Source organism: Opisthocomus hoazin, chromosome 7 (assembly GCF_030867145.1).
Source record: "Opisthocomus hoazin isolate bOpiHoa1 chromosome 7, bOpiHoa1.hap1, whole genome shotgun sequence".
Taxonomy (NCBI): Eukaryota; Metazoa; Chordata; class Aves; order Opisthocomiformes; family Opisthocomidae; genus Opisthocomus; species Opisthocomus hoazin.
In genome coordinates, this window is record NC_134420.1 from 65257692 (window position 1) to 65284274 (window position 26583).

A 26583-nucleotide genomic window follows, 5' to 3' on the forward strand; every position below is an offset into this window, starting at 1 on the left:
ATGGCTCCTGGGGTTTGGAGCCGGGACTCAAGAAACAGGCGGTGCCGTTGCTGGTCCGATGGCCTGAGCTCACTTTCCTCCTGTCCGCAGGTCCACATCGACACCAAAAGTGCGACTCAGATGTTTGAGCTGACGAGGAAGAGGCTGACACACACCGAAGCGTACCCGCACTTTATGTCTATCCTGCACCACTGTCTGCAAATGCCTTGTGAGTCCCGGGGCAGGCGAGGAAATCCGTGGCTGCCGGGGCCTTGGCAAGCCCACATCTCCTCCCCAGGGGCGGCTTCGACCTTCCTGCTGCTCTCCTCCATCTCTCCCCTTCTTCCCCTCCAGATAAAAGAAGCGGCAACACTGTCCAGTACTGGCTGCTGCTCGACAGGATCGTGCAGCAGATCGTCATCCAGAGTGACAAAGGGCAGGACCCCAACGCCACTCCCCTGGAAAACTTCAATATTAAAAACGTCGTCTGAATGTAAGTGCTCACCCGCGTTTCCCAGGGTTTCCCCGAGTGGCACTGGCACGGGCCACCACGACTGCACTGCCTCTGGCTCCGGCAGGCGAGAGAGGCTGGGCTGGGGGCTGTCCCTGCCAGCCTGGCATCGCCTCGACCTCTTGAGCACAGCGTGCAGCTGTGTTAAGTTCAAGCTCTGTGTCCTCGGTGAGCTGTTTCCCCCGACTGCTGCTGTCATTGTTCCTTGTTCATCACTTACTGTCACATGGTGATGTTTCTGCTCCTCAGCTGGAACAGGCTGCCCAGGGAGGTTGTGGAGTCTCCTTCTCTGGAGATATTCAAGACCTGCCTGGACAAGGTCCTGTGCAGCCTGCTGTAGGTGACCCTGCTTCGGCAGGAGGGTTGGACTAGATGACCCACAGAGGTCCCTTCCAACTCCTACCATTCTGTGATTCTGTGATTCTGTGAAGCCAGCGTCCCTGGAGCTGGTGAGGCAGCACTGCATCCCAGCCTGGAAAACCCTGCTCGGGGGGAAGCAGAGCAGAGGTGTTGGAAATACCAGTTTGGTAGCCTTAAATCCCACTGCCCAGGCTTGGTCAATAGCGTTTCTTGCTGGTGATGGCCACTTGTTTACTGCGGCAGGATTGTCTTATCACGCTACTTGTCTTCTCCTGTCAGGTTAGTCCATGAAAATGAAGTGAAACAATGGAAAGAGCAAGCAGAAAAAATGCGGAAAGGTGAGTGATGGAGAGACATACGGCGCTAACTTTAATCTTAGCATGCATGGTAAGCTAAATAGATAATGTATACATGTATTTAGCTGGATGGACTCCACAAGCTCTAAGGAGTGGCTGAGGTAGTATCACACTGTGGGGCTCACCAGGGAAATGGGCAAAGCAGATGTTTGTTTTATCATGGGGAAGCCCTGGCTGGGGCGTTAAGGCATGGCACTGTCCTGGGTTTGGCCAGGACAGGGTTAATTTTCACCGGACTCCAGCAAGAGGCACAGCCGGGGGGTGGGGGCTGACCCCACCCGGCCAAACAGAGCCCGGTGTTCCATACCCTGTGAGGTCACCCGGGGTTCCGATGGGGGGGGCGGTGCGGCGGTTACTGTCACACGGGGTGCCGATGGGGGGAGCTGTGCGGCGGTTACTCGCTCGTGGCTCGGGAGCGCCGGTCCTGGCCCAGAGAGCAGGTCTGTTATGCGAGTTTGTGTCTTATTTTCTCCTTATCTGTACCGTTGTTGTTGCTGTTCCCTCTGTTTGCTGTTCTGTTAAACTGCCCTATCCCGACCCGCCAGTTTCTGCCCGTTTCCTTCCATTCTCCTCCGCACCGCGGTGGGGGGAGGGGCGGCCGCGTGGCGCTCTTGTTGCCGGCGGCAGCCGAAACCAACACAGGCACACACTCCCTTTTCTTAACTGCACAGCTTCTCCGCAGGGCAGCGTGGGGGTTAGTCGCCATGCGCTGCCATTTGCCAAAAGGGAGTGTTTGTCACCCAAAAGTGGTCTGTCTCATGGTGCTGTTTCAGAGCACAGTGAACTTCAGCAGAAGCTGGAGAAGAAGGAGCGGGAGTGCGATGCCAAGGCCCAGGAGAAGGAAGAAATGATGCAGACGCTGAACAAGATGAAGGAGAAGCTGGAGAAGGAGTCCAGCGAACACAAGCAGGTCAAGCAGCAGGTGGCAGATCTCACGGCGCAGCTTCACAAGACGAGCAGGGTGAGGCCCCGAACCTGCTCCCCTCTCTGGCCCCATCCAAACCCCCTGCGAACACCATGGGGTGATTTCTTGAGGCTGAGTTGCACAGGGGGCTGAGAAAGGTCCTTGTTGCGAGGGCCACCAAGATGTCTGTCCCTGGTGGTGGAGTGATTTTGTCCCTGGCTGCATCAGACCTCGGGCAGGAGTGCTGAAGCCTTTGGGTGCTTCCTATGCTGGTTAAAAAAATCTGCCTGGGGGTATTTTTGGGTGGTGTCACCCCGTTCTGTGTGACCAGTCTCTCCTCTCTTTCTCTCCCAGAGGGCAATCTGTGCTGCTGGCCCCGGAGGACCTCCATTGCCACCAGGAGCTCCTGGTGGCCCTTTACCTTCTCCAGCTCCCGGATCCCTCCTTCCCCCTCCACCCCCCCCCCCCCCAGGGGGATGTCCCCCGCCACCTCCCCTGCCACCGCCCCCTCCGGGTGGTCCCCCCCCACCCCCTGGCCCTCCACCCCTGGATGGGGTGATGCCCCCCCCCGGAGCACCTCTGGGCTTCGCCCTCAAGAAGAAAAGCATCCCACAGCCCACGAACGCCCTCAAGTCTTTCAACTGGTCCAAGCTGCCAGAGGTAAGCCGGGCAATAATTCAGGCAGTGAAACCAGAGGTGCCAGACGGCCACCCAGTGCCACAGGGACAGGTGGACAGGGGACCCCTAACCTGCAATCCTCCCACTGTCTTGCAGAACAAGCTGGCAGGCACCGTGTGGGCCGACATAGATGATACAAAAGTGTTCAAAATCCTGGACCTCGAAGACCTGGAAAGGACGTTCTCTGCCTACCAAAGACAGCAGGTGACGGCTGGCCCGGGGCATGCATGGGCATCTGGGCAAGGCGCTGCCGTTACGAGGTTGTGCGGTTTCACTTGTGGTCTCGAAACACATCTCCCGTCATTATTTCATACCGATGCCGTGTTTGCCAGATCGGCTCCATCCGCTTTGTCCTCTCACCCGCATGCTGGTGCCGTTGCGTTGAAGCGGCCGTTCACGGCTCGGTGTGCCCACGCACCTGACCGCGTGTGTCGTGAAGAGGGATCACCAAAAACACAACAACAAAAAAAAGCGACTGGGAATGTGTTTAAATATCCCCCAGATGTGGCCATGGTTGGGTAACATTTTTGGATCGCTTGTAACAGCCACTGCTTCGTGTCTTCGTATTGGGTGGAAAATTTCTGTCCCTCTCTAGCCAAGAAGGGCTAAGTTTTGCCCACATCTACCATGGGTGGATCTCTTCTTTTGTTTTTGTAGTGAGTCCAGAGCAAAATGCGAGCTTTGAACAAAAAAGCAAATCCCAAACCAAAATAACGACACTGCAAGCAAAAGTCTCTGCTTTTTAATCTGCTGCTCAAGCAATATGGCCCCAGTTTGGAAGCCATCAAAGCACACAAAGAAAATTAGACAGGCAGGACCACGATGGGCAAAAGCAATGAGTTTTTCAAGAAGGCAGGAGAAAAAGCAAGGAGAGAGGCTGAAAAAGTCGTGGTCACGTGCTGAACGTCTGGCTGAATTTCTGGGAGGAGAGAGCAGCTTGTGCTGCCCTTGCCAGGCTCGGGCGGAGGGACAGTGCCGGGAAGGAGTGGACCTGACGCATAAGCTCCTTAGGCAACGTGAGGGTTTAATCTCTTCTGGAGGCTAATTGAGGGAAAGATCAGGGTGGATTAGAGCAGGGCAAATATCAAGAGTAACCCACCAGAGGTATGTGCTGCCCCAAGTGTGTTTCGGGAATAGGTGACCCTGGTTTTTACCCTGGCATTTTTGGAGCTTGACTCATGCCTCCTGAAGGGCACATCTGAAGACGAGATGGAAATGGAAGGGCAGCAAGAATGGAAACCTGGTGTGTCAGCAGGACGGTGTGCCCTCTGGCTTGCCTGTCTGAGTCCATGAATCACCTGGTGTGCTGTGGATTATTGCCAGGCAGGAATTTAAAAATAATTTGGCTTGGCCGAGGTCCTGCTGAGTGAAGCAGCTGGTTAGGTTCAGGGCCAGCAAGAAGAGGGAGATGCTGCAAGGAGACCTGTGACATGGGCTTTCGCCCCAGATGAGATGAGGACCAAAAGGGAGCTGAACGTGGGAGCCAGGGACTGGGATGGGACTGGCAGAAGATGCAGAAGGGAGATTGGGAAAGGGGAGGTGAAATCCCACCCGTGAGATGCTGCTGGGGCTGGAGACACCCTTGGGAGCATGGTGCACAAGGTCCTTGTGGCTCACCCAGACTTCACCGTAGCACAGTTTTGTGTGAGTCGAGTGGTGGGACATATCTGCCTGGACCGAAGGGCGTGTGATTTCTCACCTGTGAGTCCCCAGGGTGCCCCAGCTCGCAGTCCCAGCGTGGGGAGGGGGTGCCTGGCTGCGTGCCCTGGCATGGCTGGCAGCAGGGCTCTGCAGAGAGCTTCTGTGCGTGCAGGGTTAGACACGCTCCTTGGGGTAATACACGCACCATGGGGCACTTCGCGCTCGGTGTGGGGCTTGGGTCGCTCCATGCCAATGGCCTGTCCCTGCGGGGAAGGAGGATGAACTAGTGCCTTAATAACTCCCACTGTTTTCGAGCTCTAGCGAAAGGTGGTTTCTGTCGTGAGCAAGCAGGGGAGGAGCAAGGATTTCTCCTTGCTGCTCCCTGTCTTAAGCCCTTGGCTGAAAGTCACTTCCTTGGTGATCCTCAGACACAGTGTGGGACGTTGGGGACTGCCTTTCTGCCCATGGCCTGAGCAAACCGGGGCTCCGCAACTGCTTGGCCGGGTGATACATCGCCGTGGACAAGGTCCCAGCAAGGTTCAAAGGCAGCATGCAGAGGTGTGTGTGGTGCAGAGAGCTCTCAGCCCCGCCACGAGTAGCTGTTGCGGGGCTGCTGTTGATGGGACTTGGTTATTTTTATTGCTACCGTGCCTGGGAATCCCTAAGTAGTGCACAGAGCCGAGACTTAATGATGTACTAAATTTTAAGCATCTCTTTAAACGCTTTTCCCACGTCACAGGCTGGGATGCAAACGCAGGCTGCAAGGGGAGCTCTGCAGCTCTCGGGAAAGGCCCTTTCTCCGCGGGGAGGACAGGAACCCTCTGGGCTTCCTGGGGCTCAGCCTGGGAGCATCCCTGCCCTGAGTTGTCACCAGAGCCCGTATCCGCCCTGTACTCCCTGCCGAGGCTCTGCAGATGTCCCTGTCCGCAGAGAAGGGCTCAGCTGGTGCATAATACCAGCATTTACCAATCTTGCAAGATATAACAGAAAAACCACCAGGAGCTCTGTGTTTCAGGCTGTGGCGTGAGGATGCAGCAGGACTGGGGGTAGCTGCTTAAGGACGTGCATGCGGTGATGGAGAAAAGCAAGTCTAGGGCCATGGGGGCTTAGATGTGCTACGCAGGGTTCTGCATCTCCGCTGGAGATGTTTTGAGAGCCTGCAAGGGGAAGAGGCTGGGAGTGATGCTGATAAGTGGCAGTGACACAGCCAGTGCAGTCCTGACAGGTCCCACAGTGGTGAGTAACGTGAAAGAGCCGGGGCCAAGTGGAAAATATACATGTTGTTGAACCAGGGGCTTAGCAGTGAGCTGGGAGAGAATTCATCTGCCAAAAAAGGATGAAAGAAGAAAAGCCTCCAGCTCCTCCGTGCAAGCGAGAGTGACCTGCGCAGGGGCCAGGGGCAACGGGAGGGGGGAATGTTGGTGGGGACGGTGACAGCAGATTTAAAGCTACTTCTTCTTACACCACCATCCTGCAGCAGAGGCTAATCGCGGTTCACGCGAGGGAAAGGGGCAGACATGAGGCTGCTTTGAGGCAGAGAGGGAGAGTTTTTGTAATGAGCCTTTTTTCTGCCTGAATGCGTGGGGAGCCCTCCCTCCCCTGGAGCAGGAGACTGCAGGAGGACCACCACGTCCTTCTCCTCTCCAGCAGTGTGGGGCAAGCCTGAGCATCGTGGGGCAGGTCTGAGCATTGGGACGGAAGGAGGGCTTCCCAATTAAGGACTAGTTAAATAAACAAGAATCATAGAATCATTTAGGTTGGAAAAGACCTTTAAGATCATCGAGTCCAACCGTAAACCTAACTCTGCCAAGTCCATCACTAAACCATGTCCCTAAGCGCCATATCTACACGTCTTTTAATTACCTCCAGGGATGGTGACTCCACCACTTCCCTGAGCAGCCTGTTCCAATGCTTGAGAACCCTTTCGGTGAAGAAATTTTTCCTAATATCCAATCTAAACCTCCCCTAGTGCAACCTTGTATGTGTGCTTTGTGCCTGTCCCATGAAGGAGCCTGCTGGGAAGAGGTTGCTTGATACAACACCGATCCTTTACAACCTTGACTGATCCACGGAGTTAATTCTGCCTTTGCAGCAGCCTCACGTCCAGCTAAATCGTACAGTTTTTCATTTAACCTGCCTGAAATACAGCAGTGGCAGCTTGGGTGTCCTTATGCAGGGTCTGCAGGTCCCCCTTGCCTTGCAAAGCCCCCAGTGTGGTGGCATTGCCGGAGCTCTGCTCCTGGGGAGCTCTTCCACACGTGTTTCTACACGGACGGGTGCGACGCTGCCTCAGGGAACCGCTTGGCCCAGCGCCGCACCAGGGCCCACCCTGCACCCCATGGGCACCCATCCCTCTGCCAAAGAAAGGCTCGGTCGCTCCTTTTCTAGGCTGACGTTTCTTTGCCTTCTGGCACGTCGTGTTCTGCTTCATGGCTGCAGCATTTCTGTGGGCTCAGGGAAAGCCTGATGCGTTGGGTTTTAGCCACGGGGCTTGTGGATGGCACAGCTCAGGCCCCGCCGGGTGCTGGTCCCGCAGCCTCGGGTGTTCGGTGGCATCTAATGAAGCTCTTTCCCATCCTCCTGCCCAGAGCCACGTGTGGGTCCTGGGCTGATCCAGCCTCGGCAGCTGGTCAGGGGAAAACCTGCGTAAACAAGGTTTCCTTTAAAAAGGCAGCAGTGATGGGGCTGTGTTTGGGCATGACCAGCTCAAAGCAGGCATGTTGACACACCAGAAGGACACAGTGCCATCCAGAGGGACCTGGACAAGCTCGAGCAGTGGGCCTGTGTGAACCTCATGAGGTTCAACAAGGCACAGTGCAAGGTCCTGCATCTGGGTTGGGGCAACCCCCGCTGTCAGCACAGGCTGGGGGATGAAGGGCTTGAGAGCAGCCCTGCCGAGAAGGACTTGGGGGCACTGGGGGATGAAAAGCTGGACATGAGCCACCAATGTGCGCTTGCAGCCCAGAAGGCCAGCCGTGGCCTGGGCTACACCCCGAGCAGTGTGGGCAGCAGGGCAAGGGAGGGTCTTCTGCCCCTCTGCTCCGCTCTGGACAGACCCCACCAGGAGTCCTGCGTCCAGCTCTGGAGCCCTCAGCACAAGAAGGACATGGAGCTGTTGGAGTGGGGCCAGAGAAGGCCATAAAGATGTTCCAAGGGCTGGAACCCCTCTGCTGTGAGGAAAGGCTGAGAGAGTTGGGGCTGTTCAGCCTGGGGAAGAGAAGGCTGCGGGGAGACCTTAGAGCAGCCTTTCAGTAAATGAAGGGAGCCTATAGGAAAGATGGGGAAAATATTTTCAGCAGGACTTGTTGCGATGGGACAAGGAGTAATGGCTTTAAACTAAGGGAGGGTGGATTTAGACTAGATATAAGGAAGAAATTTTTTACCATAAAGGTGGTGAAACACTGGAACGGGTTGCCCAGAGAGGTAGTGGAGGCCCCATCCCTGGAAACATTCAAGGCCAGGTTGGACGGGGCTCTGAGCAACCCGGTCTAGATGTGGATGTCCCTGCTCATGTCAGCACGGAGGGGTTGGAGGGAAGCACTCTTGTAAACCAGCTGCATTTGGACCCATCTACCCCCTCTGCTTACTGCCTGCCTTCTTTTTTTAGAAAAAAAACCCCTAGAAACTGAACCATTTTTGCAACTTTGAAATCTCCTTCCTCATCACGGAGGTGCAGGATGGTCTGTTGAGTCTAGAAAAAAAAAAAGATGCCACCCAGGGAAAGTGTGTGTGTGTGCACACGTGTGTGGTGCCAGCTTTGCTGCGCGTGCTGCCAGCCTGGTGCGGGGAGCCTGGCAGGACAGCCAGGTTTTTGGAGGAGCGCGGCGCTGGTGGGGCATCGGGGTGGCATTTGGCCAGGCTACCGAGCCCTGGAGAAAGGGGGTTGTCCCTGTCGGAGGAGAAGTCAAGGAGAAACATGTTGCCGTGGCAAATGGTAAAGTTTTGCTGCGGCCAGATTTGCTCTGGGATGAGCCTCTTGTTATTTCCACTTGAAAGCCCTGTTTTTCCTGGCAATCGCACTGGCATTTCAGTCTCTCGGATTCGCAAAAGCTAGCAATTTTTCCTCCCCGCAATGGCCCTTGGGCCAGCGCTCGCCGACTTTCATGCAGAGCAGTGGCAGGGCTTGGCCAGCATCCTCCCACCTCGTCCCATGTCCCCTCCTCCTGCAGCAACACCTTGGCCTGATCCATCGATGCAGCCACCTCTCCCTCTCCTGCCAACCCTCCCCTTCCTGCACCTCCGTTTAATCCTCCCCACGTTTTCATGTGCATCCCCCCTATTTCGGCGCTGGCAGACCCCGAGTGCCTCCCCGTGCTGCCGAGCCCCCCGTGCTGCACCCTCCCCTTGGCTGTGCTTTGACTCCTTTTGGTTTCACTGAGAACACTGAACTGCATGTGTTTTTACTGCCTTTTTCCATGCTTCTGCTCTGGCCGTAGGACTTCTTTGTGAACGGTAACTCCAGACAGGTAAGCGAGCATCTGCAGGAGCCCGGCGCCTGCGAGCGGCGAGGGCAGGGCGAGCGTGGGGCTGGGGACACGGGGGACGTGCAGTGCGGTGCTGCGGGGGGTTAGCGTGCGGCCAAGGGGGGCTTGGATCAGAGAGGTACAAAGATCACCACGAGGAACAGCTTGAAAGCTGGCACTGGCGAGGCTGGTCAGTACCAAACTGCCCTCTCTGCTGTCTGGTCGGACGTCGAAGCCAACGTCTAAGCCCAGGGATGGAATTTTCAGATGCAGTTTGGCACAGAGAAGCTCCTACCCCTGAGCATTTTCACTTTTCAAAAGATGGAAATACATCAACTCATACGTATGGGTTGAAGCTCTCTGTTTCATCGCAGTCAGAGCAGGCAAGGCACGCAAGAGGGGCAGCTGGTGGTAGGTGACTTGGGGCTCACCTTCCTTCACCTGCCACTGCCTTCACACCACCTGTCCCGGCAGCTTCCCGCTTCTTATAGCTGCTCTTTTTTTTATTCAAACACGAAAAAGAGTAAAAAAAAAGGGAATTTCTGTGCTCCCTCTCCACCCGTGCAGTGGCTGTGTGCCAGGTTTCCTAGTGTGGATCTGTAGCGCGTGGGACCTTGCCGCTCCAGGCTGTGTTCCTTCCAGAAGGATTGAATAGCTGGCTTTTAATTGATTAACCTCACTGAAACATGCAGTATGGTAAATTAAAACCAGGGGCAACGTGAACCCCTTGGGCAGCACTGCGAAATTGCCGTTATGTTGATCTGCCTATTTGCCTGCAGCCGCAATGTGGTATATTGTTATTTTTTTGAATGTAATATGCTTAAGCTGCTTAGGAGCTGTAGGTGCTCATGCCACACCGATTCCTACTGTGAAATCCCTTATTTTGGGAGAATTTCCCTGAAAGAGCAGCAACCGCTGCAGTTTGCGTTTGCAAGTCTGGTAGCTTGTGTTGGCTCACTTGCTCGGGAGGACTGATGCGTGAAGGGCGACTGCAGATGTTTGGAGCAGGGCTGAAGAACAAGAGTGATGCTGAGTGTCTGCAGCAGCCTGCAATGAAATACTTCATGCGAGGATTTAATGAAGTATCACAAATATGTATGCTAAGAAAGCTCAGCTTTATTTATTCAGCAGCGCCTGTGTGTTTGTAGATTCTTAAATCTTCCCTGTCTGAGAAAATATTTACGTTTCTAACCAGTGGCTTCAAAGCCAGCTCTGGTTTATGAAATGACTTACTGTGTTTAAGTTACAGGCGATGGGTTTTACCCGTAACCCGTGGTGACACTTCTGATTAATGGGGGCCCGCTGCGTGTCACGCTGCGATGTGCTGAGAGTACTAACTGTCTTTGCTTCTCCACGACTTTTCTTCAGGCTTGCTTTTTTGTTTTTCCCCCCTTGTGTTTTTTGTAGAAGGAAGATGTTATCGATGGCACCTTGAGTTCCCGGCATAAAGTCAAGGAGCTTTCGGTCATAGACAGCCAGAGAGCTCAGAATTACAATATCCTCCTGTCCAGGTATGGTTAATGCCTGCTCACCCTCTGGCGAGTGGGGGATTGCCTGATACCTGCCCGGGGCTGGCGGGTGCTCCTCATCCTGGGGAGGGGGGTTAATGATGGGAGCCAGCGTGGGGGGAGAGCCGGTGACACCTGAACCCAGCTATAGCCTTACACCGTTCATGGCGGGCTGGCACGGAGCGGGGGGATGAGGTTAACTGGGTACGTGGCGATTCGGTGTCCCTGGGGAGTCCCAGAGGGGCTGGGGTACCCGGTGAGTCTGTACAGGGGATGGGAGGGGGGTTGATTTCACGTCTTATCTTCCTCAGCCTGGCTTTTGTTTGCTCTTTGATGGCAGCTGAAGAGAGTCTCGGTTAGGCTGGGGAGAGCACTGGGTGTCGCGGGGTGGGGGAGCGGCAGCATAATTCGGCCAGGGCCTGGCTGCCCGCGCGGGTGTCCTGTGCTGCATCTGGATTTCGGGATGGGGATGTCCCCAGCTTCCAGCTGCCCAGCCCCGCTGGGGTGACAGCCTTGGCAGGCGGGCTCAGCACTGCTACCAGCCATTTAATCCAATCCCCAGACTGCTGCCAAGAGGATAAAAAGGGCCTTTTTTGGCAAGATAAACTACACCAATAAGACTGACTTCTGAGAAGGGAGAAGCCAGGCTGCAGCGCTCTGAAAGGATCAACCATCAGCGCAGCTACTTGGAAAAAAAAACCAAACAAACTGCTGCAGAAAATGCCACTTATTTCTGACTCACCCAGAAAAGAAATAATCCAACAGCAGTAAAATATAGTTCCATTCAGAAATATTCGCTCTGCTGCCTGGAAGCGCAGAAGCTTTTGTGCCACTCGGGTCCAGCTGGGCTGGAGCAGCATTGCTGGCAGGGTGGGCTTGCAGCTGCAGCACCCAATTTCTGTGTTTTCCTGGACTCTGGGTCGGCAGCCCGGCTGGTTTCCTTCCCTAGAAAGCGTGCAGAGGCCGATGTCTGCAAAAAAACCCCTCTGGGTGGGTAACTGGCAGTCCCCAGTGCTTCTCCAGTCTCTCACAGAGGTGGTCCTCAGCCCCGTGGGCAGCGGGAGCAATGGGTGCAGCGAGCCATGTGCCGCAGCATTTGGTGGTAAAATAGCTGTGTTTGTGGCTGTCTCTGCTCTGGGTTGCTTCTGGGGATTTTCGTACTTTCTAGCAGTCCAAATAAAAAGGATGACGATGAAAGTGGAGTTTAAAGCAGCAGGCAAATGAGTAGATCTGTGGCAGTCAGCTATTAGCAAGTAAAGCGATGGGGCTCAGGGCACTGGCTGGGCTGCTCCCCCCTGTACTTAGGCTGAGCACGGTCAGAGTGGGTTTAGGTGTAATGGAGCCAGAGGTTTAAGTGTATGATTGAAAGCTAAGCACACAAATAGCCCCTGCAATGGAAAAGGGAGCTACCCAAACACTTCACTTCAAAGGCATCTTCTGTGTCTTGCTAAATAAAGGTCTTGATTTCATCTCACCAGCAAACCTTTCTCTTCCAAGAAAGTGATGGCTGGAAATGAGTCGCCAGTAACTAATCCCAAAGGAAGGGCGTGACAGAGGCTGCTGCCTGTCTGTCCTCCCCTTTGGGTCCTTTCCTAGGGGAGAAGGGGGATCAGACCTGCCCTGCAGCGTGGTCCCCAGGACTCTCGTACGGCTTTTCCCAGGCACGTCCCACAGCATCAGGGCCCGCGGGGATGAGCGGCTCTGGGGGAGCAGTGGCTTGTGCCAGCTGCTGCTTTGGAGGTGCTTTGGGGTTCATCCCGGGGATGCACGGGTGGAGGGACCAAGTCTGCTCCATCCCTTGCAGAAATGGGCAAGGGACCACCATCGAGCTTACCCCCCCAAAATCCCCTTGGGCGATTTACTCATGATGCCAAGTGGTTAAAAGGAAGAGCAGTGTCGGGCTGAAGCCCAAGCATCCTCCTGGTGGGCTCCAGTCCAGCCGCTGCATCTCCAGCAGACTCCGTGTGACCCTGGGCAAACCCTTTCGCCTCTGGCCGCCCCAGCTGCCCATCCCTAAGCTGGGCAGAGCAGCAGGTCCCTGGTCCCGGTGTTGCAAAGGGACTGGTCTCGCAGGGTGGCTCGCTGCAGCCGGGCTGCTGCTCTCCTGCCTCGCTCATGCAGCCGCCACAGAGACGAGCAGACTTTCGCATGCGAAAGGACCTGCAAGCTTGGTCCCTGATTTAGCCCAGATATGTACAAATGTAAGCTCACCAGGCATTGTCTGGCTTGCAGCGTGGAAAGATTACAGCCAGCGAGATACTTTATCTCTCTCTGTAGATTTATTTTTTTGCCTGCTTCCCTTGCTTTGGAAGAAATTACTGCGCAGTGAGATCACTGGATTTTCCTCCGGCTTGTAATGCAGCACAAGACTATTTTTTAACACTTGCTTTTTTGTCCTTGTTTCTTTGGAGAATGCTTTGCCGATGTTAGCACATTATTTGGTTTTCCTTCGTGAACCCACCACGTCCTTGCTTTTGCTCCTTGTGTACGCGTGTGTATTTTTAGTGCTGCTTTCTGCAAGGTGCAGATCAAGCCCTCGCTCCATCACTTTCCGCCTGGGCTGGCGGTGAATGGCTCGTTTGATTCCTCTCTCCGGCGAGGCGACGTGGAGCATTTTTCTCAAATGAAGGTGGCTTTTCAAGAAGGCGCGTCCCTTCCCCGGCGGAATTTGTTTTTCCCCTTCACACTTATTACGCCGTCTGCGGGATTCCACAAAAGCCCCGCAAATCAGCCCCGCGCTCGTCAGCCTGGCGAGCTGTCACTTCGCATCGGCGGGCTGCTGGCTTTAAATCCCTGTGACAGCAAGTCCTGTGACCCCGTTCCTCTCAGACGGCTCGCATTCGCTGCTGCCAGCAATGATAATTATTGTGGTTATAGATAAGCTTCTAGCTTTCACTGGCCCCTTTCCCATCAAATTGTCTGAGAAGCTGTTTTCTTCTGGCGCCCTGCGCTTGCTCTCTGCCGATGTCGGGGCAGGCTCTTGTTCTTGGCACTGGGTTTTGATGATTCCTGAGAAAAGATTTTTTTCAGCCTCTCTTTTCTTAAATAGATTATTGACTTTGCTTTTAATGAGCAGGGCTTGAAAAAGTCACTCTCATCTTTTACCACCCTCCTGGAGATGATCACGGTGGAAAGCGCGCGCTTTAGGTGTTCGCTCTGGCTTTGGGTGAGGGGTGGCTGCCTACCAGCCCCCTTCTCCCAGCAGCATTCTTGCCTCCCAGGGATCCCCTAAATGCCCAAACCCAGCCGGTGCCTGCTTTTCACTGGGTTGGGGACCAATGCGACATTTGTCATCGGTGTGAGCTCTCGGGTTGCTGCTTGGATGTAAAAGGAGTCCTCCTGCATCTTCATATCCCACCTTAGGTCGCGTCCATCCTGGGCACTGCCCTCGTATGGGACAGGTAGGGTGTCCCCAGGACGTGGCTGCTCGTCAATGCGAGCATCAGAGGGGACATTTTCCATGGATCCTGGGCTTGCTCCTTGTGGGGCGACCCTAGCAATTGTCCTGGGCACTGCTCAGCGCAACCTTTGAGCTTCTTCCCCTGGCTGAGGTGAGATTGTAACTCTCTCCTCTTTCACAAGCCCTCTCCTGGGGGACTTCCTCAAGCAGCAGGTGAGAGAGAACTGGGTAAGGGAAGAGAAACATGAGCTCATAAGGAACAAGTATTTATTTGCCAGGTCTGTAAGATCCACCTGCCTCGATAAAGGTAATCCTTCACTTCCAGTCTTGGTCAAAAGGTTTCAAGCTTAACCAAGCCCTTGGTCTTGGAGACTAGCACCCTTCCTGCTTTAGTTTCATCTCCAAACAGCCAGCTCCACGGTCTCAGTCTGCTCCCTGAAGAGATGCCAGGATGAAAAATTCCCTCCTTGTTTAATTACTTAAAGTGATCAAGTCAGGTCCCGATCTTCTTCTTGATCTGCTGATCAGGTTGACTTCCAAGGTCTCACATTGTACCGTAGGGTGTGTTTCTGGTTTCAGCTCATTCCTTTCAGCCACATCCAGTGTTTCAGCATCCCTTGGCAGCGCTGATTGCCGAGACTGGGGCTATGGGTTTCCTTAAAGCCCACAAACAGGTCTTTTCAACCGTGTAACTTTTCTGTGCATGCAAGTACAGGGGATTTTTTTTTTTTTAACTGCAATGGCTTTAACCATCACTGCAAGCTGGGCAGGGCATAGGATGTTGGCAGACAGAATTGCAAGAATTTCTGGGGTTTCTCTCTTTTGCATTTATATTATTTAATCAACTGCAGTGCAAAAATGTGAAGAGAAATATGTGTGGTTTTGCAATCAAAGTCCTTGCAGGGAGAAGTTGAGGGGAGTGCTGCAGACATCTTAAACTCTAATCGATGTCTGCTCCAATTTGAGGCTACATCTTCAGTTCCCGTTATGTGAAGTGGAGGGGGGGCTGGTTTCCATCCTGTTACAGTTTGAAGCACATTGAATCCCCACTTCCCCCAAAAACGCCACTGATGGGTTTCCTGGGATGCTGAGAAAATTTTGGATTTCCCAAATTTGGATTTCTTTCTCTTTCTTCCTAGAGAGAGACTCCAGCCAAAGGCAGCTGGGAGGGGTGGGGGAGACAATGTTCAAATCCAAGAAAAGCAGCAGAAATTGGGCAACTTTTCCTTCGAGGTTGTGGCAGTGGGCTCAGGAGCAGTGCTGAGCTGCGCTCCTGAGCCCAGGCTGGGCTGTGCTGCCGATGGGGAGCGGGACCCTCGCTGGCCCCGTGGCCTTCGGGGATGCTGGCATCGCAGCAGCAGCCTTGCTACAGGCTAGAGTTACATATAGAAGTCATTTATTTTTAATACATGTATGACACAGCACTTACAAAACTTATAAAATGTACTATAAAATAGGGGATGGCAGCTGCAGTGTGGGGAGAGGGAATTGGCCGGTGGGGTTCGACCCCTGTTCACAGCAGGGCCAGGGCTGCTCTGTGTTTGCCTTGGCAGAGCACGGTCCTACCGCATTTCTCACACATCCTTCTTCGTAACACGCTGTATTGTGTTAACTGTGATGCTGCTGCTGGCCAGGATTTAAGCTGTTCGTGTCGCGTGGGTGTGTAGGAAATGCTCCTCAACCCTGCGTGATTGCTGGGCTGGGAATAACTCTCCTTCCCCCTCCACCTCCCAGGCTGAAACTCTCGAATGAGGAGATCAAACGAGCCATTTTGACAATGGATGAGCAGGAGGACCTCCCAAAAGACATGCTGGAGCAGGTGGGCAACGTGCCTTGTTCTCCTCCGTGGTTTCCTCATGCTGAGACCACGCTGTGCAGGGCGCTCGGGACCAAACCACGGCTTTGAGAAGTGTGTCACGGTCCCATATTATTTACCAACAGTATGTTGAGAAAGCACCCAAGTGGGCTGGAGCATCAGGAAAGCAGCTCGGTCAGAGCATTGGCAGTGGGAGCAGCATGGCCTCTATGTGCCGTGCCTGTGCCCGGGTCTGCCCTGGGACCCTGAGGCTGGGCCAGTTGCCCATTTTGTGGCTGTGGCTTGAAGTTCATACTCAGTGGGGGTTATTTTTGAAAGCTCGTTCAGCGTTTGTGCAGTCCTCAAAAAGGGAATCCCATTTTTCACCCCCCCTGAATCCCTTTGGAAGCGTTCTATTCACCTGTCCTTAAAGCTGAGCTGGTAATGGCATTTTCAGCAGAGATATGGGAGGATTCACTGCACACAATCTCCATCTGCAAGTAGGCAGAGTTGCCGCAAATGAGAGTCCCTCAGATCTCCTCTGGCAGAGTTGGTGTCGAAACCTCCTTGGAGCAGACATAGTACATCTGTTGTAAAACCAGAGTGGTGGCAGGGCAGAAGGAAGAGATACTAACGTGATGGAGTAATGGGAGGAAGGTCACGGGGACAGCGATAACACTTATTTCACGGGTGCCTGGTCACTGTATATACATGCTGAAAAGGGAGTAAATTCAAGCAAGTAAGTCACCGTTTTGCTCCTGAAAAACTGTGCATGGTCATCATGTCCACAAGTGTGCTTTCCCTTGTTTAGCTCCTGAAGTTTGTTCCTGAAAAGGGTGACATTGACCTCCTGGAAGAGCATAAGCACGAGCTGGACCGCATGGCCAAGGCTGACCGGTTTCTCTTCGAAATGAGCAGGTTGGTGGCCCAGGAGACGTGTGTTTTGGCCAGTGCCTGCACAGGCTAGTTGCGAGCTGGCTGTTTCATGGAGCCTGTTTGGGAAATACGCCCTGCTTGCTGTTTTTCATGTCAAGAAATGAGTGGGCCAAAGCAAGGTGCTGCCACCCAGAAGGATCACTTGTGATGCTGTGCTCCTAAAATCAGGGTTCTGCATCCCAGACAAGCAGCAGCTAGATGGACCAGGAGAGGGATGAGGAGACAGATCCTCTGGAGAGAGATGCTGGCTTCCCAGAGGATGTCCCAACACATTTCCCCTCTCATTTGGCGGAGAAAAGCTCAGTCTGGCACAACTCTCTGAAATACTGCATCATCTGCACTGTGGCCCAGGTGGGAAGTGCTGTCTGAAAGATAACACGATGCTCCTTTGACCCTGCTTCAGCAGGAGGGTTGGACTAGATGACCCACAGAGGTCCCTTCCAACCCCTACTATTCTGTGATTCTGTGATTCTGCGATATCCTGATGAATACTCAAGACTGATGTATGTAAATTTTGCCCTGCTGTGTAGATGAGTCCTACTCCTCACCTCACTCGTCCCTAGGGCTTCTGAGAATATATGAGATGGAAAGGAAATGTCATTTCTTCCTGCTCCTGGTAGCAATCATTTAAGGCTCAGAAGTCTTCAGGGATGAATAACCTTATCTTTTGCATGCACATCCTCTAGAGGTGCTGGTTTGAAATCTTGAAGCTCCTTATTTAAATCCAACTGAGTATTGAGCTCTTTGAATTTATTAGCTGAACTTCAAGCAAGTTGCTTGCAAAGTCAGTGAGTTTTCTAATCTGAGATCGTACTGGGAGATCAGAAATAGAAACGCTCCTGCCCTCCCTGAGAAACGCGCCGGTGAACACCGGGGCGACGCACCGTGTCGTTGCTGAGTGTCAAAGACAGGCAGGATGGAGCTGTGAAGTTCAGACCTGAGCCCTTGGGCCTGGAAGATGCTCAGAATTAGTTTCCCTATCGCAGGTCACCTTTCTTCGCAGTCTCTCACCCAAGTGTTGCTGCTGTGCCTTCATCTTTTGGAAAGCACGACGTGCCGATGCAAATACTTTCTTTGATTTTCAGCATGGCTTTTTAATTTGCCCTGTGGTCTGTAACCGAGTGTGATGTCTTTGTCACCTCTGATTAGCAGATCGGCAGCGTAGCCCATGGCCTTGTCTGTGAGCACGTCTCCCGTGAGTGCTTGGTCCAAATGACTTAAATCAGACTGCCATTTGCGTACAAGTGAGATCTTGTTTAGCCTAAATACAACTGACATGAGCAGAGCAGTCCCTGACTTTCCCTTGGAAGGGCTGGATTGGGCTGTGTTGGTGGCTTTCCAGCCCCGGCCATCATTCTGGGGATCTGAAGGTCCAGTTTTGTTAGTGTTGGTAGTTGGTGTGTCTGTGTCCAGCCGCAGCTCATCACAAAGCTGTTTGGAGCGCAGACCTCATCAGCGTCTTGGTTAAGGAGTGGTCGTAAATGAGCTGTTTGTTCATAGCAATAGGGTGTAAAAAGGCACTTGTTGAACCTGCTGAGTTAGGGATAGGCTTAAGCATGTGTTTGGGAGCCCACCTGGATCCACCCCAGGACAGCTGTTATTTTTTCCCATCCCAGCATACTTTCAGGGAGAAATGTGATCACTATTTTTTAATCACCGTTTAAACACAGCTGGGAGCAGCAGAGCAACTGAGCTCCGCCTGGAGCAAGCAACGCTCAACCTGCACCTCTTTTTTTTTTTTGTCCAGGATAAACCATTATCAGCAAAGGCTGCAGTCCCTCTACTTCAAGAAGAAGTTTGCAGAGAGAGTTGCAGAAGTCAAACCCAAGGTGGAAGGCAAGTGACCGGACCTGCCTAAGGTCGCTCAGGGGCTCTGTGCTGGCACAGGGAGTGTTCGTAGGAAGAGCATCATCCCTCTGTGGAGGTTGCAGTGATGCAGGGAAGGGAGGGAGCTGGTGGCCAGTCTTTGGCCATGGGGTTGCTGCAAGGGCCCGGTGTGCTGTCAGGGCAGGGGGTAACGTCCCGCACCTCTCTGCTTCCAGCCATCCGTGCCGGCTCCAAGGCAGTGCTGCAGAGCAGCAGCCTCCAGCAGCTGCTGGAAGTGGTCCTGGCCTTCGGGAACTACATGAACAAAGGCCAGAGGGGCAACGCCTTCGGGTTTAAGATCTCCAGCCTCAACAAGATCGCAGACACCAAGTCCAGCATTGACAAGTGAGCAGCCCCTGCTCTCGTCCTTGGTAGTGTCCATGGGCCCTGGGATGCTGGGGGAATGGAGGGATCGTTAGTGTTGCCTTTTGGGACATGGGTAGGTGGGAATGGTCCCCTCCCTCCTGCTGCCCCGTCTGTCACATCCGATGATGCAAGCATCCATTTTTGGAGCAGGACAGATTTAAAGGGAAGCTGAGGTGCAGATCAGCACAGGAATCGATGGGGGCTTTCCTTCCTGGGCTGGCTAGATGGCAGCCAAGGCTGATTGGGAGGATCATCCTCCAAATGCTTTTGTCCCCCTTTGAGAAGCCAAGAGCCATTGTGCTGTGGTGCAGTGGCCGCAGGAGGGGTCCCACAGGTTGCTCTCCATGGGAACCCCCTCTGCAGCCCCCGCCAAGCTTCCGCAGCCATCACCTGATTCACTCTCCTCCACCGAGCTCCGTGCACAGAGCGAGAGAAGCTGGGTCAGGTCTCAAACCTGCCTGGTCTCATCCATCAGTAAAGACAACGGAGGACAGAAGTGGTGATGCTCAGATCACCTCCCCTGAGTCCCTCCTGTGGGTGGCCCTTGCTTGCAGGGACCAGGCTGCTCTACACTGTGGCTGTGCATGAGACAGACCCATCCCATGTCCCCAGACAGGCAGCGAGCAGCATCCTTGCAGAAATCCCAAAATAGTTCATTACCAGGGTTGGGATTTAACCAGAGTTTTCAACTGCGCTGGGACTGGAACATCTCCCCTACGAGGAGAGGTTGAGGGAACTGGGCTTGTTCAGCCTGAAGAAGAGAAGACTGTGAGGGGACCTTATAAATGCTTATAAATATCTGAAGGGTGGGTGTCAGGAGGATGGGGCCAAGCTCTTTTCAGTGGTGCCCAGTGACAGGACAAGGGGCAATGGGCACAAACTGAGGCACAGGAAGTTCCGTCTGAATATGAGGAAGAACTTCTTCCCTCTGAGGGTGACGGAGCACTGGAACAGGCTGCCCAGGGAGGTTGTGGAGTCTCCTTCTCTGGAGATATTCAAGACCTGCCTGGACAAGGTCCTGTGCAGCTTGCTGTAGGTGACCCTGCTTCGGCAGGAGGGTTGGACTAGATGACCCACAGAGGTCCCTTCCAACCTCTACTATTCTGTGATTCTGTGATTCTGTGATTCTGAGCTGTCAGCTCCCCGTGGTACCACCACACTGACCTCGCTGCTCCTCTCTCCTAGGAACATCACCCTTCTGCATTATCTCATCACTGTTGTTGAAAAGAAATACCCCAAAGTCCTCCGCCTGCACGAGGAGCTGCGAGACATCCCGCAGGCAGCCAAAGTCAAGTAAGCAGGGGTTTACCTGGTGCCTAGGGAGTGCCGGGAGCGCCTCTCCCCTTGCTTTTCCGTGTTGTCCTTCCCAGCTCGTGATCCCGGCTGGATGCTGGCCGCCGGGCTGGGCCCTGTGCTGTGGCCACGCTGGCCTGAGGGCTGCCCAGGACGCAAAAACAAACATCACCTGGTGGCTTTAAATCTCAGCCCTCGCAGCAAAGGGCTGGGAGCCTCCGACCGCGAGGGAGGAGAGCTGCTTGAAGCAGCCGTTTCCTGTTGTTATCTCACCGCAGAAGCATTTAATTAATTTCTAATGGTACGTTAAGTAATCCAGGAGGAAGCGGTTGTGGTGTGGCTGCAGATAAAGGGCAGCTGTTTATCTGCGTGTGGCGGGGAGGCTTTGCCTGCAGCGCGGGCAGGACCAGGCAGCGGTGCGAGGGGGTCACACGCCTCCGGGTCCTGCCTGGCCTCTCGTTCCACCACCAACATGGAGCTTCTGGTGTTTACAACGAGCTTTTAATCCCTGCCCGGTGACCTGTTTGGAGCAGGCTGCTGCCGTCTCTTTGCTAACGGAGGCCCCCGTTCAGCAAAGCCCTTAAACACACGCTGAACTTTTAAGTGCAGGAGGAATCTGCTGTTGAGCTGCAAAGCCCTCAAGTATGTGCTGAAGTCCCTCTGAAATCAATAAGGCTCTGTTTCAGTTTTAAAGTTCAGCGGGAGCTTACGGGCTTTGCAGCTTCGGGGACCTAAACAGCAAAGATCACACGTCTCTGCAGTCAGCACGCGTTCGTGTTAGCCATGGACATGGAAAGGGCCTGAGACCGCACCTTTTTAGGGAGGGGATGGCAAATATGCACAGAGTTTATGGCAGCTCAAGGGTCATTCAAGTTCCAAAGTTGCAGCAATAGTGGCTTCCCCGCGGAAGATCTGTAATGTGCAAAGCAAGCATCCTCGTGTTGAAAACGTCAAATAATTGTCAGCCATAGGGACTAAACAAAGCGACAGGACAAATCTTGGCGTGCGAGGAGGAGTGTGTGGCGGCTGCGCTCGTAGGCATCGGCTAAGGACACGCTTGAGCAGGGCACGCTCCCTCGCCGGTGCAGGCTCCTGCTTTCCCAAGCTCGTATATCTGCAGCTGTTGTACAGACACGTGTATGGGAAAGAAAACGTTTGCTCAGAGGTTTCCCCCTCCACCCCCCAACTTTATCATTTTGCTCTAAACTGGACACCATATGTAATATTTGGGTTTGGTCCAATCTAGAGTGAAACCAAAAAGTTTCTGAAGCTCTGGAAAACCCTAAATTCCCCCCAGCCCTGCAGCTGTGAAGCAAAGTTGCTGCCTCTGTCAATCCCACCGCTAGTAATGAACTGCTGGAGCACTGGGCTCCCAAAACTGCATTTTCCCAGACGAAACCTGCCAGGAACGCTTGCCCCATGACCTGACGTCAGCGTTTCCAGGGACCCCAGCCCTAGGACAGACACCCCTGGAAAGACGTCAAGCCTGTGGTCATCGAGTCTTTGTGAGAGAGCTTCCACTCAGATGTAGTGGTAGAAACCCGTAAGCACTTGAACTCAGTGCTCATCAGGGGCTTGAGCCTTGTCTAAACACAGTCAGCGCCAGACATGATGGTTTATTTTTATTTCTCTATATTTGGGTTGTCTCCCTCCATGAAAACCTTGCTGCTGGGAAGGATGCTTTGCATGGCATTCACCTAACCATAGTTCCCTGAAAAATTGTCCTCTGTGCAGTGGGGCAACAACCCTATCTTCTGCTGGCCCTTGAGAGAAGAAGAGAAATCTGTGCCCGACAGAGCTCTCCGTTTGCTTGGAGCAATCTGGAGGCTGCTGAGTTTGCTAAGCCTGCACAGTCCCCTTGATTAAAAACACAGAGAAGTGCTTTGCTTTAAAGCAAGCAACTGCAGCCACTTTGAGATGGGTGACTACCCTAGCTTAGAGGCTGTTAGCCCAATCTGCTGCTCAGAACATGCTGGTCTGCAAACAGTGGAAAAACACGGTCGAGTTGGTTGGAAAGCTGTAGAATTTTCTGGGGAAGGCTGAAAATTAACATCCTGCCATTTCCAACAGCATGACGGAGCTGGAGAAAGAAATAAACACTCTGAGGAGCGGCCTGAGAGCGGTGGAGACTGTGAGTATTATTTAAATCACATAGACACCAGCCTGGTTCCAAGCACCACGGCATCCCTCCTTAGGGAGGCAGGCAAGGGAGCTCCCAGCCGAGCTGCTGTTATCTCACACCCGGAGATTTGTTTGTCTTTCCTTCCTGCCCTGCACGTGCGCCTGTCCTCTCAGGGCTGTGTTGGCACCGAAGTTACCCGATGAGGTTAGGCACGTGCGTGGTTTATATCTAATACGCCAAGGGAGGCTGAGTAAGTTTAGTGATGATGCCCATGGAGGACCTGTGATGCGCCAAGGGCTGTAAAACCGCAGAGAGCTGGGGCTCGGGCTGGGGAGCGTTTCTGCAGCCCGGCTGGAGTGGTGATGGAATGGTGGAGGTATCCCAAAGGACTCGCTGTCTTGCTAAATTATGCTGCTTCCATGGTCTCTCCTTCAGGATTTAGCCTTAAAAGTGTGCTGCAGGCATGATATTGTAAAACGGGGTGATCCGTGGTCTCACACGTGGCAAGAGGGAGCAGCGGTGGTGGTGCAGCCAGTACCCATGGCACTGATGCAGGCACACACCCAACGGCCTCTACCGGAGGCCGATGGTATTTGTGTCCCTGACCAGATTTACCTTTTTTTTTTTTTACTCAAAGGAGCTGGACTTCCAGAAGTCTCAGGTTCAGCAACCAGGCGACAAGTTTGTGTCTGTCGTCAGCCAGTTCATCACATTAGCCAGCTTCAGCTTCTCAGATGTTGAAGATCTTCTGATGGAAGCAAAAGAGCTGGTAAGGTCACCAACATCCTTGAGATCTGGGTAGCATTTCAGCCTTTCCTCCAGCCAGCAGGGGAGCGATGGTCCTGGCCTTGCCAGAGCACAGGCTGTGTGTTAACAGCTCAGGTACCTCCCCCATGAGATCATGTGAGTGTCCTGCTGAGATCCTGACACGAGAAAGGTGCTGGGCTGCTCTTTATGGTTTATTTGGAGTGGGTGAGAGGGTGCATCCCTGTCTGTCCCCAGGGCCTTTTTCCTGTTCCACAACCCAACATGCCAGGGGGTCACAGGTCAGGCCAGCAGACTGCTTCTGGGATGCAAGAGATGCTGTAGAAAGCTGTGAGATACCTGTCTATCTTTTGCAAGTGCAAGGCAGGAGCTAGCCATGGGAGAGCTGTGCCATCAGGAGAGGAGATGATAGGTCATTTATGAGGATCTGAGTTTTGGTGAAGAGCTTTCACTCAAGCCTAAAGGGCTTGCTTTGCTTCCCGTGTCTTAAAATGGAAATATGCCAGTTTTTGTGGCTTTAGAGTTAGGAATATGGCAGCTGGGGCTGAAGATGGCAGGAAAGCAGTCTGTTCTGTCTGGTGTTGGTGGCAGAGGAGGAAAATACGCAACCAGGTCTTCAGGCTGGACATGAGGTAACGCAGAGGCTGATATCAGAGACAACCCAGGCTGCCCGAGTGACCCCACTTCTATAGGGCAGAATAACATCTGATGCATAACTTTGGTCTGAGACCTGCCCAGCTCTTCTCTCCAGAGAAGAGGGAGAGGAGCTTAGTGACATGAATTGAGGCCAGCTTCAGACCTGGTTAGAGAAGCTACTTGAAAGACTTGCCTTCCCCACAGTAGTGCTGTTGTGAGTGCTTTGCAGCCACATGCAATGACCTCATGCCATGTTGTCCTTTTCTCCCTGCCACGTTGGTTTAAATCACAGCAAAGAGGTGGCTGTTGACTGACATCTGTGATTCCCGAGCACCTTTTCCTTCCACTCTTTCACAGAGGGGCACAAAGCTGGTTTCCATTTCCTCCAAGAACAGTTCTCCAGTATCTCCTCCCTGGCCTGGCCTTCATCTTAGTTGAAATGCAGGGATATGGTCCAGCACAGGCCATTTTAGAGGTCCCATCCTTGTCCCACCACATTCGCTATCTCTCCAAAGACAGAAGTTACAAAGTGTCACCACCTCCTTTTCCCTGGTGGTACCAATGTCCACCTGGCACTGTCCTTCAGACCATCCATCCATGCTTGAACATTACGATTGACCGTTGCCTTCCTGAGGCCATGGCTAACACAGGCCGCCCTTTAAATTTCTGACAGTAACCTGGCAGATCTGCCCTGCAGTGCGTTAGGACTGCAGAGATGGTGACAAAGGTGCTGCAAACTGTATGATCTTCTGCTGACTTGGCTGGATCTGGAGGAGAAGGTCTGGTCATGGTCCACATTGAAGTCCACTCTGAAGCAATGTGCAGCTGTTCCGATGGTCATTGGATAGGATGGACTGTGCAAAGTGCACTAGCTCTTCGCTTTTTAAACGCACATCCAGATTCAGGTTGTGTTACTGCTTTCTCTTAGGAAAGCAGAAACATCGTTGTTTTATAAACTTTATATCCGCAAGGATAACATTTTCAGCATTTCCCACCGCCAATAGAATCTCCTGTAACATGGCAGAGAACTTAAAATCTTGATGAAAATCAACAAGAATAACCTCAATTATTTTGACTTATGTAGTGGCACCTCTCAAATTCCTCCCTGCATCTTGAAGTGCTAAGTCTCTTAAGTAAACAAAGAAATAAAAATGCCCTAAATGTCTTTTGAAGAGCCTGGGGCACCCCTGCAAATAAAACTAAATCATACAGGCAGGCTTTAAAAATGTTCCTCTTGGTCTACCCAGCAAAATCAAAGCATCTAATAAATCTGTTGGTGCTTTGATTTTCTTTTTCTTCTCAGCGTGCTTATCTCCAGAACGTGCCATCACAATTTTACCAAACTTGCGGTGCACAAAGAGTCTCCTTCGAACTGGAAGGGAGAACAAAGGATGTCAGTCCCAAGGACGACTCGTGGCCTCCTTGGGGACCAGGACGCGTGGGCAGATTGTGGATGTCCTGTCCTGACCTTTGCTACAGCCTCATTTGACTCCCTTACGTTAATGGTGTGCAAATAGTACAAAAGGACGGAAAACTCCCTATTTCCCTACCCAGGGCTGTGCCTGAGCCCGGGCAGAAATGTCTTTTAGAAATTTCACCAACACACATTTGGTTTCAATGGCGGAGCATGTGGCAATGATAAATAATACCCCAAAAATACTTCAAAGGAAAACTTAAAAGTGCGAGTTTCCCTTCCCCTGCCGTGTTTACTATTCGATTTATGTCTTCAGTCTTCAGTCCCACAATATTTTCCTTCCTTGTTTTTACTGCTGCTTAGTTAATAAAGTCGAGCTCGGGCGGAGGGAGGCTCAATAGAGCCAAAGGCGAGAGGAGAGAGGGGGCTGGGGAGCGATCCAGGTCAGCTCTTACAGGGCAGCAGGTAAAACATCATATGATTTATTTCATCTTTAAGTCAAGGCTTGATAAAGCAAAGCCGTGCTCTCCGCCGCGGCTGCTGGAAGTGTTTCTCTCCACTCCATCAGGTCAAAGACTTCCCATGGGGGGTTTACTGGCACGGTGGGTGTCTCCGAGACTGACGGACCCCTGTCTTCTCTCTCCCAGTTTTCCAAGGCTGTGAAGTACTTTGGCGAAGACACAGACAAAATGCAGCCTGACGAGTTCTTTGGCATCTTTGACCAGTTCCTTCAAGCTGTGACCAAGGCCAAGCAGGAGAACGAGAACATGAGGAGGAGGAAGGAGGAGGTAGAGCGCTGGGCACGCATGGAGGCACAGGTGAGTGGGCACCAGCGAGTCGAGCAGCACCCCTGGGGCACCCAAGGATGGCAACCGTGCCGTGCTGTCCCCATGGTGGCACGGGGAGCACTGAACACTGGGCAAGGAGCTTCTGTCCTCTTAGACCCACTGGCTTTTCACTATTGATTGCTTAATTAACTAACGACCTTGGGCTGATGAGATCTTGAAGCTAAAACATACAGCAGAGCTGATGCTGCCTGTGAGCTGCTGTGAGCCACCAGCAGCAGCCATGGGGCTGTGGACCTCAGCCCATGGGGTGTATCAATAACTCTGACCAGCTCTCACGTGTTAAGCACCAGGGCGGGAAACAGCTCTTGTTTCATGGGTTTGGGGGTCACCACGTGTGTGTTGGGCACCCCACAACCACCTTCATGAGAGTGAGATGTCTCCTTTCCCCCCCCCCCGCCCCATGCCACGTAGCTGAAGGAGCAGCGGGAGCGGGAGCGCAAGTTGAGGAAGGCGAAGCAGAGCGGGGAGGAAGGCGGCGAGTTCGACGACCTCGTCTCAGCCCTGCGCTCGGGCGAAGTCTTCGACAAGGACCTCTCCAAGCTGAAGCGCAACCGCAAGCGCATCGCCAACCAGCTGGCCGACAGCGGCCGCGAGAGGCCCGTCACCAAGCTCAACTTCTGAATAACAAACAATAACAACAAAAACCCAGCAAAAAAACACGGATTAGGCTGTTTGAAGTGGCTAGTGGTCTTTTTTTCAGTCCCATTATACTGCCTTGCGACTCAAAGCGTAACAGCGGCAC

At 53.2% G+C, this 26583-nt stretch overlaps 1 protein-coding gene across 1 annotated transcript; it reads left to right on the top strand.

Moving 5' to 3' along the window:
* On the top strand, positions 1–26514 carry LOC104331476 (disheveled-associated activator of morphogenesis 1). The gene is given in 17 exon segments (XM_075427160.1): positions 1–208; positions 334–472; positions 1130–1188; positions 1980–2167; positions 2465–2770; positions 2885–2992; positions 8866–8895; positions 10300–10403; positions 15535–15619; positions 16407–16513; positions 18279–18367; positions 18574–18742; positions 19949–20056; positions 22127–22187; positions 22816–22947; positions 25641–25811; positions 26253–26514. Coding segments are annotated over 17 exon segments (2274 nt in total). The 3' UTR covers positions 26463–26514.
* Positions 26515–26583: the final 69 nt, after the last annotated feature.